The sequence below is a fragment of the Antechinus flavipes genome, chromosome 2 (genome assembly GCF_016432865.1).
Source record: "Antechinus flavipes isolate AdamAnt ecotype Samford, QLD, Australia chromosome 2, AdamAnt_v2, whole genome shotgun sequence".
Lineage (NCBI taxonomy): Eukaryota > Metazoa > Chordata > Mammalia > Dasyuromorphia > Dasyuridae > Antechinus > Antechinus flavipes.
Genome location: NC_067399.1, coordinates 272679284 through 272700775, shown reverse-complemented (window position 1 = coordinate 272700775; position 21492 = coordinate 272679284). Strand labels below are relative to the sequence as shown.

General features: G+C 34.8%; 1 protein-coding gene and 1 pseudogene across 1 annotated transcript in view; one reads left to right on the top strand and one right to left on the bottom strand.

Annotated features, from left to right (window-relative positions):
• Positions 1-493: 493 nt before the first annotated feature.
• Positions 494-2257, top strand: LOC127546266 (cyclin-G1-like; annotated as a pseudogene).
• Positions 2258-17069: 14812 nt separating this feature from the next.
• Positions 17070-21492, bottom strand: part of BUB1B (BUB1 mitotic checkpoint serine/threonine kinase B) — a 67705-nt gene continuing 63282 nt past the window's right edge. Inside the window, exons 22-23 of the mRNA XM_051977068.1 lie at positions 20861-20967; positions 17070-17649 (exon numbers count right to left, since the gene is read on the bottom strand). Of these exons, the coding sequence (XP_051833028.1) occupies positions 17415-17649; positions 20861-20967 (342 nt within the window). The 3' untranslated portion in view covers positions 17070-17414. The remainder of the gene's footprint in view (positions 17650-20860; positions 20968-21492) is intronic.

Sequence of the window (21492 nt, the reverse complement as noted above, 5' to 3'; positions counted from 1 at the left end):
TCCTTTAATCCTCTGTCAGGAAGCAACATGCTTCATCAATGGACTTCTTGGAATAGTGGTTTGGTCAATGCATTGACCAGAGTTCCTAAAACTTTCAAAGCTGCCTTTAAAATGTTGTTATAGTGATAATATTGATGGTGACATTAATAATAATTGCATTTATATAGCACTTAAGATTTGGAAGAGGAAAGATAAAAAATAAATAAATAAAAATAAATAATAAAATAATAATAGTAAATAAAAAATAAATTAAAAAAATAAAAGTAGTGATGGGAGGAACCCTCTTCATCATCTCCTCCCCAATCCCTACCTCAGTCTTTCTCTTCTACCCTGTATAGTGATAGAGTGAATAAAACCCCAGATATTCACTTCCTATAGATAGATATTCAGAAATTGCTGCAGCAGCTGAATGTTCATTTGGAACAGGAGTCTAGATGTCAACCAAAAGTCTATGACTGAAACTAATTGAATCTGCTCATAATAATGGTCTTGGATGACTGCAAGGCTGAGGGTCTTTGACATGAAAGACCTTATTAACCTAACTCAGTTCTTTGGTTTGTTTTTCTCTAGCTGTGAATTTAGTAGACATATTTCCTTTATTATTATTATTATTATAACTTTTTATTTACAAGAATATGCATGGATAATTTTTTAGCACTGACCCTCGCAAAACCTTCTGTTTATTAGACACATTTCTATCCATAATGAAGGTATATCCCAAATATCTTGGATGTGTAGGATTAGGTTGCTTCTGTCTGGCTATGAAATGGACAGAGGAAGAGAGAAATGTCCCATTAGCTACTTATTTGATCCGAATAAGCTAATACAAATTCAGCTTCTGATCTGATGAGAATGGAAAAAGTTCTATTAGAGAAAGTGTGTGGCAAAGTTAAAACTACTCCCATCTTTCTTTCTTTCTTTCTTTTTTTTTTTTTTCATAATTATAACTTTTTATTGACAGAACCCATTGCCTGGATAATTTTTTACAGCATTGTCCCTTGCACTCACTTCTGTTCTGACTTTTCCCTTCCTTCCCTCCACCCCCTCCCCCAGATGGCAAGCAGTCCTATACATGTTAAATATGTCACAGTATATCCTAGATACAATATATGTGTGCAGAACCGAACAGTTCTCTTGTTGCACAGGAAGAATTGGATTCAGAAGGTAAAAATAACCTGGGAAGAAAAACAAAAATGCAAACAGTTTCCATTCATTTCCCAGTGTTTTTTCTTTGGGTGTAGCTGCTTCTGTCCATCATTGATCAGTTGGAACTGAGTTAGGTCTCTTTGTCGAAGAAATCCTCCATCAGAATACATCCTCATACAATATTGTTGTTGAAGTATATAATGATCTCCTGGTTCTGCTCATTTCACTCACCATTAGTTCATACAAGTCTCTCCAAGCCTCTCTGTATTCATCCTATTGGTCATTTCTTACAGAACAATAATATTCCATAATATTCATATATCACAATTTATTCAGCCATTCTCCAATTGATGGGTATCCATTTATTTTCCAGTTTCTTGCCACTACAAAAAAGGCTGCCACAAACATTTTGGCACATACAGGTCCCTTTCCCTTCTTTAGTATCTCTTTGGGGTATAAGCCCAGTAGAAACACTGCTAGATCAAAGGGTATGCACAGTTTGATAACTTTTTGGGCATAGTTCCAAATTGCTCTCCAGAATGGCTGGATGTGTTCACAATTCCACCAACAATGTATCAGTGTCCCTGTTTTCCCACATCCCCTCCAACATTCCACATTATCTTTCCCTGTCACTCTAGCCAATCTGACAGGTGTGTAGTGGTATCTCAGAGTTGTCTTAATTTGCATTTCTCTGATTAATAATGACTTGGAGTATCTTTTCATATGGCTATAAATAGTTTCAATTTCTTCATCCGGGAATTGTCTGTTCATATCCTTTAACCATTTATCAGTTGGAGAATTACTCCCGTCTTTCAGTTTCTACATTTCTATTATTCACTCATTCACGAAAATTTTTCAGATTTTGAAAGACTGGAAGCTCAGCTTAAGACATGCTATTGTGTTCTAAGCAAAGCCTTTTTTCTATATATCCTTAATTGCAGCGGAGATTCAAGCACAGAAACATATAGAATTGACAGGAGTAGACTATCTTCAGAAACATTCCAAGATAAATTGCAGAGATCTGACCTTCTGGCAGGAACTTGTAGCAAAGTGCCTAACTGAACACTCATCAAACGAGTGTTCCAAACCAAATGTTCAGAAGTTGAAATAGACTGTGTCTGAACATACTGCATGTCAGTTGAAGCATAGTTATTACAAAATCGCTCATCTTCCAACAATCTTAATAGGATTCTTATAGTGAAGAAATTCAACTATTTGGAAGGCTTATTTTACATCAGAACTGTGGACTCCAATATTAGAATGGATTTAAACTGTGAAGCCTGAAACAGAGCAACTAGGTTAGCAATGATGTTTTCAGACTTAAGGGAAAACAGGCTATAGCTGAAAATTGATTATGTGTGCTGCAGCTGGAAGTGTGTTCAGGACTAAATTATGATCTTCTTTGAGGCAAGTTTGTAAAAACTAAAATTCAAATGTGAAATCCTAACATAGAATCAGAATGGGAGATTATGCTGTGAATTTATAGTTAATATTGATCTAATCTAGTAATATCTGGATTGGTATACTGATTATAGGTAGCATTGATAGCAAGATGTGATTGACTTTAATTGATGTTATTTGGATTGTGAAGCAAGTTCATATCAAGACAGATCAATTTCAGAAAAATGGTATGATACACTTTAGATAGTATGATTTTCTGTCTGACTGAAGTGAATTGTCTGTCCAGATTCAAGTAAACAGCAATTTAATTTACCAATTATGTGATAGTTGGAGCACTTAAGGCTAGTTTTAAGTTAATGAATCTAAATGAACATATTGGGTTGAGAAAGCTTATACAGCCTTTAGTTAATCAGGGCAATATATAGCTTTCACAATATATAATTTTCACAATAGCTGTAACTTGTTCAAATTTCTCTTTGACATCATATTCGGAAAAAACTTCCTTTTAAAGGTAAACTAAAAAACCACAGTATATATCTCGTCTTGTGCTTCATCATGTAAAGAATTTTTCAAATTCATTATTCAGTTACTTCCAAACATTTGATTCAATGAAGAATTTCCTTTCTAATTTATCAATCCAAACTTAAATTGGCTGAAATAATTTAAGAAAATACCATTATGTTCTGTAAGAAAATGATCTTTCAATAAAACTATTAAAATGCAAAAACAATAGCAGCAGCAACAAACAGTTGGTCAAATACCCAAGAGACACAAAAGTTCACTGAAGAAAATTTCCTTAACGATTAGAATTGATATGCCCAAAAAGTTATCAAACTGTGCGTACCCTTTGATCCAGCAGTGTTACTTCTGGGCTTATATCCCAACGAGATACTAAAGAAGGGAAAGGGACCTGTATGTGCCAAAATGTTTGTGGCAGCCCTGTTTGTAGAGGCTAGAAACTGGAAATTGAATGGATGCCCATCAATTGGAGAATGGTTGGGTAAATTGTGGTATATGAATGTTATGGAATATTATTGTTCTGTAAGAAATGACCAGCAGGATGAATACAGAGAGGACTGGCGAGACTTACATGACCTGATGCTAAGTGAAATGAGCAGAACCAGGAGATCATTATACACTTCAACAATGATACTGTATTAGGATTTATTCTGATGGAAGTGGATTTCTTTGACAAAGAGACCTAACTCAGTTTCAATTGATAAATGATGGACAGAAGCAGCTACACCCAAAGAAAGAACACTGGGTTGTCTTCCCGGGTTATTTTTACCTTTTGAATCCAATTCTCCCTGTGCAACAAGAGAACTGTTTGGTTCTGCAAACATATATTGTATCTAGGATATACTGCAACATATTTAACATATATAGGACTGCTTTGTCTGGGGGAGAGGTGGAGAGAGGGAGGGGAAAAATCGGAACAGAAGCGAGTGCAAGGGATAATGTTGTAAAAAAAAATTACCCTGGCATGGGTTCTGTCAATAAAAAGTTATTATAAAATAAAATAAAAAACAAAAGCAAAAAACCAAAGTGGTAACCCCCCCAAAAAAAAATTAGAATTGAGCAAATAAAAGCCAATGACTCCATGAGACTTCAAGAAATAATTAAAACAAAGTCAAAAGAAAAAAAAAATAGAAGAAAATATGAAATATCTCCCTTCACAGAAAAACAAATGACCTGGAAAATAGATTGAGGAGAGATAATTTAAGTTTATTGATTTTTAAAAAGAGCTTAGACATCATATTTCAAGAAAATATAAAAGATATATATTTCAAGAAAATATAAAGGAAAACTGTCCTGCTATTTTGGGTCCAGATGGGAAAATAGAAATTCAAAAACTACCAATCATCTGAGAGAGACCCTCAAATAAAAATTCTCAGGAATATTAGCTCCAATACCCATTTTTATATGAGATTTTTCCTGATTGCTATTATCTTAACTTTAAAATTACCTAGTATCAATTTTATATTGATGCCTGAATCTTGATTTTAACCTTCCTGTCTCTTTAGAATGTAAGCTCCTTGAGGGTAAAGCTATTTTATGTTTATCTTTAAGCCTGATAGACAGTAGGAACAAATATTTGATTTTAAAAAAATTGCAATGCTTTGTTTTATCATTTGATCCTCACAATAAGCCTGTGAGGAAGGTGATAGATATTATTATCCTCATTTTACAGATGAGGAAACTGAAGCAGAGAGGTTGTGCCCAAAGTCAAACAGCTATTAAGTGTTTGAGGCAGGACTAGAACTCAGGTCTTACTGAGTAGTCTTACTGACTACTGCTCTAACAACTTTCCAATTAGTTCTCTGCTCATTTCACTCTGTATCAGTTCATACAAGTCTTCCTAGGTGTCTCTGAAACCGTCCCCTTTGTCATTTTTTATAATACGATAGGATTCCATTACAAATGCCCAAATTGTCATTGCCCAAATACTGGTCATCCCTTTAGTTTCCAGTTTTTTAGCACCACAAATTTAACTGCTATAAATATTTCTGTATATATGGGTCCTTTTCCCTCTTTGATCTTTTTTGGGGTATATATTTATTAGTAGTGAGTCAAAGGGTATCCATAATTTAGTAAATTTTTATTCACACTTTCATATTATTTTCCAGAATGCCTGTGCCAACTTATAGCTCTATCAACAAAGCATTAATGTGACTGTTTTCCTGAAGCTCCTCCAACAATTATTTTTTTAAATTAATTTTGTCTTGAAGCAGAATTTCAGGATTGCTTTAGTTTGTATTTCCCCAATTAGTGTCTCAGACTATTTTTTCATATGGATATTGAAAACTTGAATTTCTTCCTATAAAACCTGCCTGTTGGATGTCTTTTGCTCATTTGTTAATTGGGAAATTATGAAAATATGAAGCAATCAAGTACTGGATTCTAGGAATACTTCTTTTGTCCTGCTGACCTAGTTTTAAAAAAATCAGATTGGTCATTAATTTGCTAAAATGAAATGTCTTTCTGGTGTAACTTCCTCACTACAGAAATGTCTCCCAGGTAAGCTCTAATTACATTAGAATTACTACAATCAAGCTGGAATTCTTCCTTTTTATGTACAACAGGACAAGAAAGAATTTCTTCCTAGCTTTGCTAAATCCAGGTGACAGCTTAAAGACCATTTCACCTGGAACATTTGAAAGCCTGCTAAGCTTTTCTACCTCCTTCAGGTGGGCAGCTTAGCAACAGTCCAAAACAGTCTTAATTAAGAGATAAACATCTTCATTTTTCAGAGTCCCAAGGGAGTTATGCATTTAGTTATTTGAGTAGAAACAAAGTGTTTTGTATTTGTGGATCTAACAGCATGTAGGTTTGTAATGATTGGACCATGATACCGCCATGTTACTATTTTCTTAATCTCCTCTAGTGTAGACTTTGCTAAGTGTTTATAGGGAAAGACAGTGTGACAGTGTAGAGAACCAGATTTGGATTCTAGAAAATCTTTCTTGGGTCCAAGTCTCATTTCAATAGAAACTAGCTGTGTTGAACATGGACAAAGCTCTTGGTATCCTGGTAACTCAATGTTGAGGGAGGAGATACCCCAACAGTGATGGGGGTCTCCAGTCTGGTGTCACAGGTTTTGTGAAAGAATTTGTAGTCCCAATATCCAGGCGAGATTTTTGGCAAAAAAAAAAAAAAAAAAGAAAGAAAGAAAGAAAGAAAGAAAGAAAGAAAGAAAGAAAGAAAGAAAGAAAGAAAAAAAGGGTTTATTTTCACTGAGACGCCTCAGTAGGCTAGTTCCTGGTTATGAAATTAGCAAAGGTTGGGATACAGGGTCTTGATTTTATTTAACCTTTTATGGCTCAGGGCTAGGGAACGATTGAGGGGCTAATTTTCAAATCAATAAGGGTGGTGATTGTTTGCCAGATTCAATTTCCCAGATCAAATGGAGGTGGGAGTTTCCTATGGAAACTAAGTAGTTTTCTCAGAGCTAGGAGGGGTTGAGATTGAGGGTTTTTCTAATCCAGGTTCTTCGCCCTTCCAAAGATCAAGGGGACACAGTTCTATTACATCATTAAGATTACAGGAGGTAGAACTAATGCAGATTTGCTATGGTAAAGCAAATTAGTTATCTAGACCAATGAAGAATTCACAAAAAAAAAAAAAAAAAAAAAAAAAAAAGAATTCTTACATAGTAGTTGAATACTATATTTAGTCAGGAAGAGCTAAGTAAAATCTGCCTGACACTAGCTGTGTGACTATGGCAAAGTTTTAATCTCTGTTTCATTTTCTTCATCTATACAATGAGACAGTTGGAACAGATAGCTCCAGGTCCTTTTCAAGACTATATATTCCATGTCTTTTAAACTTTTTCTGAGTGTACCCGTACTTACATCACTTAAGTCAATAAGACATTGAAAGAATCAACTAAAATTTACAGTGAAAAATAAGACTTAATGAATCTAACACTGGCAAAATGGGCACACATCCATTTGGCACTTAACCTTAGTCAAAAAGACCATTCTCTACTAAAATACGTACAGGTCGAGGTCTCTTAAAGAGATGAGTAAACCAACAAAGACAGAATAACTCCATAGTAAGTACAAGCAGAGATTTAAAAGGAAAAAGAACTATAAGGACTATACAAATACCTGGAATGAAGCAAAAGATCAAGAAAATAATTGTAAAATAAAACTTTGAAATACAAACACAAATCAAGAGAAACTGAGAAAGGTAAATTTATTTCAACAGTTAGGAGTTGTGATGTAGTGGTAACATTCTAATAGAAGGAAAAGAAATGAATCTCTACAGAGTCTGAATGTCTTCCAAGGAAAATGCGGCTATTAAGAAAAAAGATCCAGAGGTATAGGTTTGGTTCTGAGAAAGCAAAAGAGGACAAAGGAGAATATATGTAAAACAAATTTTACAATTCTGAAGAGGAAAAAAAAGAGGGATTGTAATTTAAATGGGGTGAGGTGGAGTTTCTTAAATTCTATTTTAAGACAATTGGGGAATAGTTGAACAAATTATGGTAAGAAGAAAACAAACATTAAGTACCAATTATGTGCCAGGCACTATATTAGGTGCTTTATAAATATTATCTTATTTGATCCTCCTGACAATCTCTATGAAGTAGGAATCCCCATTTTAGAGTTGAAGAAACTGAAGTGGAGGGTAACTTGTCTAGCATCACAAAGATAATGTGTGAGGCTGGATTTGAACTCTATGATGAAGTCAAATGGTCTATACACTGTGCTCCTAGCTGTCTCCTGGTATATGAATGCAATAGAATGTTATTATGCTATAAAGCAATGACAAAAGAAACAATTTCAACAATTTTTGTGGGTAGTTATAAACCGATGCAGAGTGAAACGAGTAGAACCAGGACAATTTGCATAAGGACAGAAATGCTACAAAGAAAAGTTACTTTTAAAAACTTGAGAATGCTTTTCTTTTTTTTTTTTTTTTCTTTTTTTATTAAAGCTTTTTATTTACAAAACATATGCATCGGTAATTTTTCAACATTGACCCTTGCAAAATCTGTTCCAAATTTTTCCCTCTTTCCTCCTACTCCCTCCCCTAGATAGTAGATAGTCCAATACATGTTAAATATGTTAAAATGTTAAATCCAATATGTGTGTATGTATTTATAGTTATCTTGCTGCACAAGAAAAATCGGATCAAGAAGGAAAAAAAAAACTGGGAAAGAAAACAAAATGCAAACGAACAACAACAGAAAGAGTGAGAATGTTATGTTGTGATCCACACTCAGTTCCCAGTTATCTCTCTGGGTATAGATGGCTCTCATCATCACTGCACAAGGGAACTGGTTTGAGTCACCTCATGTTGAAGAGAGCCACACCCATCAGAATTGATCATTGTATAGTTTTGTTGTTGCTGTGTATAATAAACTCCTGGTTCTGCTCATTTCACTTAGTTCAGGACTCTCTGAAATCATCCTGCTGGTCATTTCTTACAGAACAGTGATATTCCATGACATTCATATACCACAATTTATTCAGTCATTCTCCACCTGATGGGCATCCATTCAGTTTTCATTTTCTTGCACTACAAAGAGACCTGCCACAAACATTTTTGCACATACAGGTCCCTTTCCCTTCTTTAGTATCTCTTTGGGGTATAAGCCCAGGAGTAGCACTGCTGGGTCAAAGGGTATGCACAGTTTGATAACTTTTGGGCATAATTCCAGATTGCTCTCCAGAATGGCTGGATGTATTCACACTTCCATCAATAATGTATCAGTGTCCCAGTTTTTCCACATCCCCTCCAACATTCAGGATTATATTTTCCTGTCATCTTAGCCAATCTGACAGGTGTGTAGTGCTATCTTAGAGTTGTCTTAATTTGCATTTCTCTGATCAATAGTGATTTGGAGCACTTTTTCATACGACTACAGATAGTTTCAATTTCTTCATCTGAAAATTGTTCATATCCTTTGATCATTTGTCAATTGGAGAATGGCTTGATCTATTATAAATTTGAGTCAATTCTCTATATATTTTAGAAATGAGCCCTTTATCAGAATCTTTGGATGTAAAAATGTTTTCCCAGTTTATTGCTTCCCTTCTAAACTTGTCTGCATTAATTTTGTTTGTATAAAACCTTTTTAACTTTCATAATCAAAATTATTTTGTGATCAATAATGATCTCTAGTTCTTTGGTCACAAATTCCTTCTTCCTCCACAGATCTGAGAGGTAAACTATCCTATGTTCTTCTAATTTGTTTATATAATATAATCATTCTTTATATCCATTTCGACCATATCTTGTTAGATGTGGGTCAGTGCCTAGTTTGTGCCACACTAGTTTCGTTTTCCCAACAGTTTTTGTCAAATAGTGAGTTCTTATCCCCAAAGCTGGGGTCTTTGGGTTTGTCAGACACTAGACTATTATAGTCATTGGCTATTTTGTCCTGTGAACCTAACTTATTGCACTGATCAACCACTCTATTTCTTAGGCTGTACCAAATGATTTTGGTGACCGCTGCTTTATAATATAGTTTTAGATCAGGTACAGCGAGGCCACCTTCATTTGCTTTGCTTTTCATTAATTCCCTGAAGTACTTTTATTCTTCCAGATGAATTTTGTTATTTTTCCTAGGTCATTAAAATAGTTTCTTGGGAGTCTGATTGGTATAGCACTAAATAGGTTAGTTAGGGAGTATTGTCATTGTTATATTCATTCAACCTATCCAAGAGCACTTAATATTTTTCCAGTTGGGAATTATGCCCAAAAAATTATCAAATTGTGCATACCCTTTGATCCAGCAGTATTTCTATTGGGCTTATATCCCAAAGAAATACTAAAGGGAAAGGGACCTGTATGTGCCAAAATGTTTGTAGCAGCACTATTTGTAGTGGCTAGAAACTGGAAAATGAATGGATGCCCATCAATTGGAGAATGGCTGGGTAAATTGTGGTATATGAATGTTATGGAATATTATTGTTCTGTAAGAAATGACCAGCAGTACATTCAACAAAAAAGCAGGGGGAAGTAGACCAAAAAATAATTGGAAACTAAATAATCTCATACTAAAGAATGATTGGGTGAAACAGCAAATCATAGACATAATTAATAACTTCACCCAAGAAAACGATAATAATGAGACATCATACCAAAATGTATGGGATGCAGCCAAAGCGGTAATAAGGGGAAATTTCATATCTCTAGAGGCCTATTTGTATAAAATAGAGAAAGAGAAGGTCAATGAATTGGGTTTGCAATTAAAAATGCTAGAAAAGGAACAAATTAAAAACCCCCAGTCAAACACTAAACTTGAAATTCTAAAAGTAAAAGGTGAGATCAATAAAATTGAAAGTAAAAAAACTATTGAATTGATTAATAAAACTAAGAGTTGGTTCTATGAAAAAACCAACAAAATAGACAAACCCTTAGTAAATCTGATTAAAAAAAGGAAAGAGGAAAATCAAATTGTTAGTCTTAAAAATGAAAAGGGAGAACTCACCACTAACGAAGAGGAAATTAGAGCAATAATTAGGAGTTACTTTGCCCAACTTTATGCCAATAAATTCGACAACTTAAATGAAATAGAAAAATACCTCCAAAAATACAGCTTGCCCAAACTAACAGAGGAAGAAGTAAATATCCTAAACAGTCCCATCTCAGAAAAAGAAATAGAACAAACTATCAATCAACTCCCTAAGAAAAAATCCCCAGGACCAGATGGATTTACATGTGAATTCTACCAAACATTTAAAGAACAATTAACTCCAATGTTATATAAACTATTTGAAAAAATAGGGATTGAAGGAGTCCTACCAAACTCCTTTTATGACACAGATATGGTACTGATACCTAAACCAGGTAGGCTGAAAACAGAGAAAGAAAATTATAGACCAATCTCCCTAATGAATATTGATGCTAAAATCTTAAATAAAATATTAGCAAAAAGATTACAGAAAATTGTCACCAGGATAATACACTATGACCAAGTAGGATTTATACCAGGAATGCAGGGCTGGTTCAATATTAGGAAAACTATTAGCATAATTGACTATATCAATAACCAAACAAACAAAAACCACATGATCATCTCAATAGATGCAGAAAAAGCATTTGATAAAATCCAACATCCATTCCTAATAAAAACACTTGAGAGCATAGGAATAAATGGACTTTTCCTTAAAATAGTCAGGAGCATATATTTAAAACCATCAGTAAGCATCGTATGCAATGAGGAAAAACTGGAACCTTTCCCAGTAAGATCTGGAGTGAAGCAAGGCTGCCCACTATCACCATTATTATTTAATATCGTATTAGAAACACTAGCCTCGGCAATAAGAGTCGAGAAAGATATAAAAGGAATTAGAGTAGGCAATGAGGAAACCAAACTATCACTCTTTGCAGATGATATGATGGTATACCTAGAGAATCCCAGAGATTCTACCAAAAAGCTATTGGAAATAATTCATAATTTTAGCAAAGTAGCTGGCTACAAAATAAATCCCCATAAATCCTCAGCATTTTTATACATCACCAACAAAACCCAACAGCAAGAGATACAAAGAGAAATTCCATTCAGAATAACTGTTGATACCATAAAATATTTGGGAATCTATCTACCAAAGGAAAGTCAGGAATTATATGAGCAAAATTATAAAAAAGTCTCCACACAAATAAAGTCAGTCTTAAATAATTGGAAAAATATTAAGTGCTCCTGGATCGGCCGAGCGAACATAATAAAGATGACAATACTCCCTAAACTAATCTATTTATTTAGTGCTATACCAATCAGACTTCCAAGAAAATATTTTATTGATCTAGAAAAAATAACAACAAAATTCATATGGAACAATAAAAAGTCGAGAATCTCAAGGGAATTAATGAAAAAAAAATCAAATGAAGGTGGCCTAGCTGTACCTGATCTAAAATTATATTATAAAGCAGCAGTCACCAAAACCATTTGGTATTGGCTAAGAAATAGATTAGTGGATCAGTGGAAAAGGCTAGGCTCACAAGACAGAATAGTCAATTATAGCAATCTAGTGTTTGACAAACCCAAAGCCCCTAACTTCTGGGAAAAGAATTCATTATTTGATAAAAACTGCTGGGATAATTGGAAATTAGTATGGCAGAAATTAGGCATGGACCCACACTTAACACCATATACCAAGATAAGATCAAAATGGGTCTATGACCTAGGCATAAAGAACGAGACTATAAATAAATTAGAGGAACATAGAATAGTTTATCTCTCAGACTTGTGGAGGAGAAAGAAATTTGTGACCAAAGATGAACTAGAGACCATTACTGATCACAGAATAGAAAATTTCGATTACATCAAATTAAAAAGCTTTTGTACAAATAAAACTAATGCAAACAAGATTAGAAGGGAAGCAACAAACTGGGAAAACATTTTCACAGTTAAAGGTTCTGATAAAGGCCTCATTTCCAAAATATATAGAGAACTGACTCAAATTTATAAGAAATCAAGCCATTCTCCAATTGATAAATGGTCAAAGGATATGAACAGACAATTTTCAGAGGATGAGATTGAAACTATTACCACTCATATGAAAGTGTTCCAAATCATTATTGATCAGAGAAATGCAAATTAAGACAACTCTGAGATACCACTACACACCTGTCAGATTGGCTAAGATGACAGGAAAAAATAATGATGAATGTTGGAGGGGATGCGGGAAAACTGGGACACTAATGCATTGTTGGTGGAGTTGTGAACGAATCCAACCATTCTGGAGAGCAATCTGGAATTATGCCCAAAAAATTATCAAATTGTGCATACCCTTTGATCCAGCAGTGTTTCTATTGGGCTTATATCCCAAAGAAATACTAAAGAAGGGAAAGGGACCTGTATGTGCCAAAATGTTTGTAGCAGCCCTGTTTGTAGTGGCTAGAAACTGGAAAATGAATGGATGCCCATCAATTGGAGAATGGCTGGGTAAATTGTGGTATATGAATGTTATTGTTCTGTAAGAAATGACCAGCAGGATGAATACAGAGAGGACTGGCGAGACTTACATGAACTGATGCTAAGTGAAATGAGCAGAACCAGGAGATCATTATACACTTCGACAACGATATTGTATGAGGACATATTTTGATGGAAGTGGATTTCTTTGACAAAGAGACCTGAGTTTCAATTGATAAATGACGGACAAAAGCAGCTACACCCAAAGAAAGAACACTGGGAAACGAATGTAAACTATCTGCATTTTTGTTTTTCTTCCCGGATTATTTATACCTTCTGAATCCAATTCTCCCTACGCAACAAGAGATCTGTTCGGTTCTGCAAACATATATTGTATCTAGGATATACTGCAACATATCCAACATATAAAGGACTGCTTGCCATCTAGGGGAGGGGGTGGAGGGAGGAAGGGGGAAAAAAATCGGAACAGAAACGAGTGTCAATATAATGTAATTATTAAATAAAAATTAAAAAAAAAAAAAAAAAAAAAGAAATGACCAGCAGGATGAATACAGAGAGGACTGGCGAGACTTACATGAACTGATGCTAAGTGAAATGAGCAGAACCAGGAGATCATTATACACTTCGACAACGATATTGTATGAGGACATATTTTGATGGAAGTGGATTTCTTTGACAAAGAGACCTGAGTTTCAATTGATAAATGACGGACAAAAGCAGCTACACCCAAAGAAAGAACACTGGGAAACGAATGTAAACTATCTGCATTTTTGTTTTTCTTCCCGGATTATTTATACCTTCTGAATCCAATTCTCCCTACGCAACAAGAGATCTGTTCGGTTCTGCAAACATATATTGTATCTAGGATATACTGCAACATATCCAACATATAAAGGACTGCTTGCCATCTAGGGGAGGGGGTGGAGGGAGGAAGGGGGAAAAAAATCGGAACAGAAACGAGTGTCAATATAATGTAATTATTAAATAAAAATTAAAAAAAAAAAAAAAAAAAAAAGAAATGACCAGCAGGATGAATACAGAGAGGACTGGCGAGACTTACATGAACTGATGCTAAGTGAAATGAGCAGAACCAGGAGATCATTATACACTTCGACAACGATATTGTATGAGGACATATTTTGATGGAAGTGGATTTCTTTGACAAAGAGACCTGAGTTTCAATTGATAAATGATGGACAAAAGCAGCTACACCCAAAGAAAGAACACTGGGAAACGAATGTGAACTATCTGCATTTTTGTTTTTCTTCCCGGGTTATTTATACCTTCTGAATCCAATTCTCCCTAAGCAACAAGAGAACTGTTCGGCTCTGCAAACATATATTGTATCTAGGATATACTGCAACATATCCAACATCTAGGGAAGGGGGTGGAGGGAGGGAGGGAAAAAAAATTTGGAACAGAAATGAGTGTCAATATAAAGTAATTATTAAATAAAAATTAAAAAATATATATTTTTCCAGTTGGTTAGATCTGACTTTATGTGGAAAGTGTTTAGTACTTTTGCTCATATAGTTCCTGACTCTCCCTTGGCAGATACATTCCCAAATATTTTATCTTATCGACAGTTATTTTAGATGGAATTTTTGAGAATGCTTTTTAATGCCATGACCTATGTCTTCAGAGTATACACGATGAAGCCTGATGTTCACCCCCAGAATGGGAAGCACAAAAGTGACATAATTTTTGGACAAGGCTACTGTATGGATTCATTTTGCTTGACTATATTTATTACAAAGACTGTTCTTCACACCTCCACCCCACCTATTTTCCTTGGCTTTTAATTAGGTTGAGAGCTAACAATAGTGAATTTTAAGGAAGAGAACAGATGGAGGTTCAGAAGGAAATTACAAACAGCACTGGTGTGTGTGTGTAATATAAATAAATATATATTTAAATTAACAAATGTTTGTATTTTGTTTCTTTCCCATTTTCCTTTTCTCTAATGAAAAAACAAAACCAAATAGAACTCTTCTAACAAATATACATAGTCAAGCTAAACAAATTCCCATATTGGCTATGTCCAAAAACCTTAACTCTCATTTTGCATCTAAGCAGGACAGTTTTAAAAGTAACATGTAGAATTTATTATATGCTTAATAACAAAAAAAAAAAAAAAAGCAAGCAGCATGGAGATTCATTGTTTCATATAGAATCTTCTTTTTTTGTTCTACTCTATATAAAGAAAAAATGCTCTTTTTTTTGGTTAAGTTCAGAATAAAAATATAATTATTTTTTAAAAATTCACCAGATGGCAGGAGGTAATTTATGTTTGCTTTTTACAACAGTAAAGCAATAACTTTACATGTCAAGGCAGTACACAGGATCATAGTATTTAGAGTTGGAAGCTTCAGAAATCATCTAACCCAAACCTTTCAATTTATAGATGAGGAAACTGAGCCCCAGAGAGTTATTAAGAGGTTAAAGTACTAAGTGGCAAAATTGGGACTTAAATCCACATCTTCTGTTTGTAAATCCAGTGTTCTTCCCATGATACCAAGTGGCTATAAAGAATAATAAAAAGGGCTAACATAACTGTATATAGATGTAAATTTTATCACAAAAATTTACAAATGTGAGAAAATATATGCATTTGTATTTGAATTTTCCTTAATAATGCCTTCAAGGTCATACCACCTTTTTGGAACCTAATCTATCTCTATAAACATATTTATGTACAAACACATTCCTGAATTATTTCTAGTTCTGATATAAACATTCTGACTTTTCTAGTAATCATACCTAGGTAATAGTTGTCCGTTACTGTTTTAAATATGTTCTAAATGGCCATATAAGATTTTGTCAGTGCCCTGGCAAACCTCAACATTGGCAAAAACTGTGAAACATCTCTGCCTCTGATGGATTATGCCTCCATGCTGCCTTTTGGCTGGCTAAAAAGTATTAAGCACTTACTATATTCCAAGCTTTGTGCTAAATGTTGGGATATATCTAGAAAATAAAGTTACTTCCTACTCTCATGGGCTCACACTCTTATTTGAGGGAGACAACACATTGCAATAATCCAGCTGCACAAGGTGGATGTCAAGGCTGAGAAATCTTAAGGGCCATGGTAGACAATAAGTCCCAGGGGTTTTGAGGTTACATTGTTGGGTTAGATGGCAGCAGAGGATGAAGATGGAGTCTGGAGGGTTATAGAAGTGGAACAGATGGTGGGATCTAGTTGTCCTCCCTTGACTAGAAGGAATAGTGATTTCCATCTTATCCAAGCTGTGTGAGCTCTCAGCCTGGATGGATTGTGGGCAACCTAGGTGGGGAAGCAAAGGGGTGGTAAATATTCAATTCAACAAACATTAAATACCTATCCCAGTGGAAGGCTCTAGGGATAATAAGGGGGGAAAACCCAGCGGGCCGACTTATACGTGTCCTACCTACAAAATAGTTCATGAGTTAAAATTATCCTTATTCCTTTTTCTCCCAGTAAAAATTTCCATTCTAAGGCTACCCACTCACTTATCCACCCACAGAAAAATGAGGTATTTCTACAAAGTTGCTGATTTTTGCTTTAAACTATCTATTTATGTCATATTCTTAAACTATAGGCTCCCAAAGCAGCAGCATTCTTTTGAGTTTGCATCAATAAAAATTGAAATAAATATTGAGATGGCCAGAGGGGTAAATTAAAGGGATTTTGCTATGAATTCTTGGCAAAATGTAAGAAACTGGGCTTTAAGTAAAATGTTTGTTATCTATACTTCAGCATGCTAATTAAACATTTCCTAATACCTAAAGCAGTAACAGGTACTCATTGGGATCCTGTCAGAAGAACTTTCAGAGCTTGGGATAGATGTAATGATAGTCTACTTTTATGAAAGTGTTTTAACTTATACAAAGTACTTCCTCATAACCACCCTGTGAACTAGGTAGTGTTGGCAATATTACTTGCATTTTATAGATGAGAAAACAGAAAGGGATTAAGTGCCTTACATGTCTGAATCAGTTCTCCATCCAAGTCTGCTGACTTCAAGTCCAGTGTTTTCCAAGTTGACTTTAAATTTATAGATTATAATTTGTAATGGTCAAAGTACCAATTACCTTCATAGCTATGGCATGGATTTTATTACCTAGTAAAGGCAAATTAAAACTTGAGGCATTGAAGTACCAAATGAAATTTTATTTTTACAAAACAAACAATGATCATTAGTAAAAGGAACAGGGATACCTAAGGTGAAGTCAGGTAAAAGATATCCATATGCATTTTTAAAACCAAGAAACTTTTAAAAAGTTCTAAAAAAAAGAAAAAAGAAAAAAGCCAACATTGGCGACATCATTGTATCAAAAAATACCAGGTAACTAGGAGTATACCTCTAAAAAAAAAAAAAAAAAAAGAAAAAAGAAAAAAAAAAAAGGACCAAAGTGTTACCAGTGCAGTAGAACATATCCCAAAAGTAAATCATATTACAGTTTGTATTCTCCTTAGTAAAGTTAACCTTTATCTCTAGGGAGAAGAATGGGGGGGAGACAGTGACTGACCACCAGTTTGGGAGAGCAAAGCCCCTGAGTTAATCAGTTTTTCTATTTTCCATATAGCTCTGTCCAGGTGACTTTGAAAAGAGTCATCAAACATTCTACTTGTTTCTTCTTTAAGCTCTCTCAAAACAGACATAGTAGATTCATCACTGGCATTTAGAATCTGCCCAAAGAACTTGCTCCACAATTCGCTGTCTCTTAGCCTAAAAACACAAAAAGACTGTCAGTAAGATCAGATACACAACAGAGTTCAATTAAGATTTTTTTTGTATTTAGCCAACAGAATCTCTCCCCCTCCGCCCCCACTAAGATGTAAGAGAAAAAAAAAAAGTTACCAGGGTTGGATGCCAAAAATGAAAACAACAAAATATTAGTTTATCAAGCTGCTAGAATTCTATCTTTTGCTACAATAGGCCTATACACAGAGAATAATTAAAACAGTCCATCGAAAGCTCATATCCATAGATATACATAAATTTGAAGAGACCATCTGAAGAAAGAAACATAATGTACTTAAAGGGAAAGAAACTCTTCCATTGCAGTCTATAATCTCCTTTTCTGTTCATTGAGATGAGAACCATAGATACATTATAATGGGCCAAATGTAAGAAAATGGATCTTGTTTCCTCTTTTTTTTTTTTTTTTTTTTGAGCCCAATGAAAAGAACACTGAAAGCTCCTTTACTGCCTTCCCACTGTTTTACCATCTCCATTTTTATCATATTTTTTACCATAATTTTAGCAGAAACAGAAACCTATCACTAAAGGAAATCCCTCCTAGTATTGTATAAAATTGAATTGTCAGGAGACAAAGACTGACCCAACTTGTCTCTGGTTGTGTCAGCTGTGTCAATAATCAATTTGAGAATCACAGGAATCTCAAAGACAGCAAAAGATAAAAGACAGATCACCCAATCATTTTACAGATGAAGAAACTACAGCCCAGAGATTTGCTCAAAAGTACATAGCTAGCTAACTAACAAGAAAGAACTAGAATCCATAGCTGAGAGACCAATCCTATATATTTTAAATATTTTTGTCTACATACTAAAATAAAAAGAATACATATGGTCAAACTGTAAAACAAGAGCACTCTAATGGACTTGAGTATGCAATACCAGCCAATTATAAAAGTACTATTAACACTAGCCAATTACAATTACTTTCATTACTTCATTTAATCTTTAGAAATTTAAATTCAACAAGCATTTTATTGTTTATTTATATGTACAAGACATTTTGCCAGTTGTTGGGAATATAAAGACAAAAACAGTCCCTGCCCTGAAAGAGCTTATATTTTACTGCATTATACAACAAACAGATGATAGATACAAGAGAGATCAGGGAAAAAATTCCCTACAAAATGGCACCCAGGTTCTACCTTGGAGGAAACTAGGAGTAGAATTCTAGAAGGTAAAAAGAGAGCTATTATGTCTAGGAAGCAGCTTTTACCACATGTTGCTGCAGGAGACAGAAAGCTGAACAGCAAGTGTTTGATTGGAAAGAAAGTACATGAAAGGAAAAATAGGAATGAGTCTGGAAACATGGGTCAGAGCCAAAGAAGCAATAGAAGATCACAGAAAAATCATGGTCAGGAGAATGGGTTTTGTGATCTAAGTGAAGGGTAAATTGGAGAGGAGAAACAAATGAAAGCTAGGATGCCATCATTGAAATAGTCCAGATGAGAGGTGAGGTGATGAGGGTCTGTGTAAGCAGAGAAAAGAAAATGTATATATGATAATGAGAAGGGAGAATAAGAATAAGCAACTGGATATACACAATGAAGGAAGGGGAAGAGTGAAAAATGAGGATGGCCTCAGCAGAAAGAGGCAAAGGAAGGTAGGTTAAGGAGGAAAGAAGATAATCAGTTTCAATTTGGACATGTGGAGACTATGGAACACCCATGAAAATGTCTAAGAGGAAGTTAGTAATGCATGATTGGAACTAATGTTTTCTTTCCCAGTTCCAATTTAGTTAAGTATACAGAAAGAAAAATACAAAACATATTCTCAATCCTATATGGCCCACTCTTTCCACTTCTGCAATGATGGCTGAAGAACAGTGGGAAAAGGAACAAAGGATGCTATAACATTTGCTCATAAATGGTTTTGTCCTGAGTCAACAAGCTTTTTTCTGCTTATAGCTGCTTTAAAAAGACCATTCATAATAGGAACCTCTTATCTCTTCTCACTGTCTTAACTCCTTATAGTCTGACTTCTGACCTTATAATTCCACCAAAGCTATTCTGTCCAAAGTTATTAGTGATCTGTTGCCAAATTCAAATGCCCTTTCTCAGTCTTTATTCTCCTTGACCTTCCTGCAGTCTTTGTCATTATTAATCACTCTCTTTCCTCTTTGATATGTTCTTTAGTTTTTTGGGGAACATTCTCTGCTGGTTTTCCTCCTATCTATGTCTCTTTTGCTGGAACCCCCTTCAGACTATGTTCTCCAATCACAGGTGCTCCCCAGGATTTCTGATCCAATTCACTTCAAGATCTTATCAGCTTCCATGGATTTGATCATTTCTATGCTAATCATTCTCAAAATCTTGCCCTTACCTCTCTGCTGACCTCCAATCTCATGTCTCCAAGATGTCAGTAGACATCTTCCACTCCACATGTGCAAAACTAATTTATTTTCTTTCTCCCTATATCCTCCCTGCTTTTTAATGTCTCTATTATTATGGAGGATACCACTATCCTCTCATATCTTCAAGCTTGCAACCTAGGTGTCATCTTTGACTCCTCTCTACCTCTCACTCTATATATTGCTTCTTTGCAACATTTTTCTCAAAGAAACACACTCCCTTTCTCTCCTCTGACTCTGCCATCATCCTGGTACAGGCCCTCATCATCTCATACCTGGATTACTGCAAAAGCCCGTCTTAAGTCTCTCCCCACTTCAATCCATCATTCATTTAGCCATAAATTTCTCTAAAGTGCAGATCTGAATATCACCAATAATATTATCTCCAGGCTCAAACACAAAATGTTCTATTTGGCATTCAAAGCCCTTCATAACCTATCTCCTTTCTACCTTTCCAATCTTATATACACTTTGATTTGCTAACAATAACCTCCCCTGTTGTTCCATGAACAAGATACTCCATGTCTCCAACTAAGAGCATTTTCTCTGGTCACTGTGCCTAGTCCAGAGTAGGCACTTAATAAACGTTACTGACTGTTCTCTTATATATTGTGCTTTACATACAGTGAAATATCCATGTTTCTTATAACCTCCCCCCCATATTGTCTCATATAATCCTTATAACAACCCTATGAGGTATGCATTATTATGTTTGTTTTAAAAGAGAACACTAGGTTCAAAGAGGTCAGATAACTTGCCTGAGGTTATATATCCAAGGGATTAAAGAGATAGCTCAAAAAGAAAGACACTTGTATTTGGTAATACTTACTTGGAAAGGTTCTGAAGGAGTTTCCAGTGAGAACCATCCCAGGCAACTTGTAAATGCTCCTTAAACAACAGTAAATGTGCTAAATCGGCAATACCAATCAGGTCAACCTGAAATTACCAAAAAGATCTATCAACTAAAATAATTTCCTACTCATTAACATGGTAGCTAATTAAAAGAAAAAGAATTTCACGATCACTATTTCAATAGTCTAAGGCTAGTGCCCTACCCACCCCATCCCAAATGACCTTATATTTAATTACCTTAAACTTACATTTATGTCATTTAAAAAAGAGGTACTCGTATTTCTCATTAGAGTTTAATTTTCTAGCAAATAAAGCTTGTCTCATTCTTTGTCCCTGTATTGCGAGTGCTTTGCACAGTTTCTGACTAGTAAGTACTTAAGAAATACTTGATTGAGCCCTCCACGGAACTGAGTAGCATAAACAACTCCAGGGACTGGCCTTAAAAACAAGGACAAATACTTAAATTGCCAAACTTAAGAATTTCATATTCCAGATGATTTATATGCTTGGCAGCTGACATCTAGAAGCAGTACACACCATTATTGTTACAGGTTAGTTCATTAATTATAAATACCCAGGACATAACTAACAGAAATTAACATAACAGTA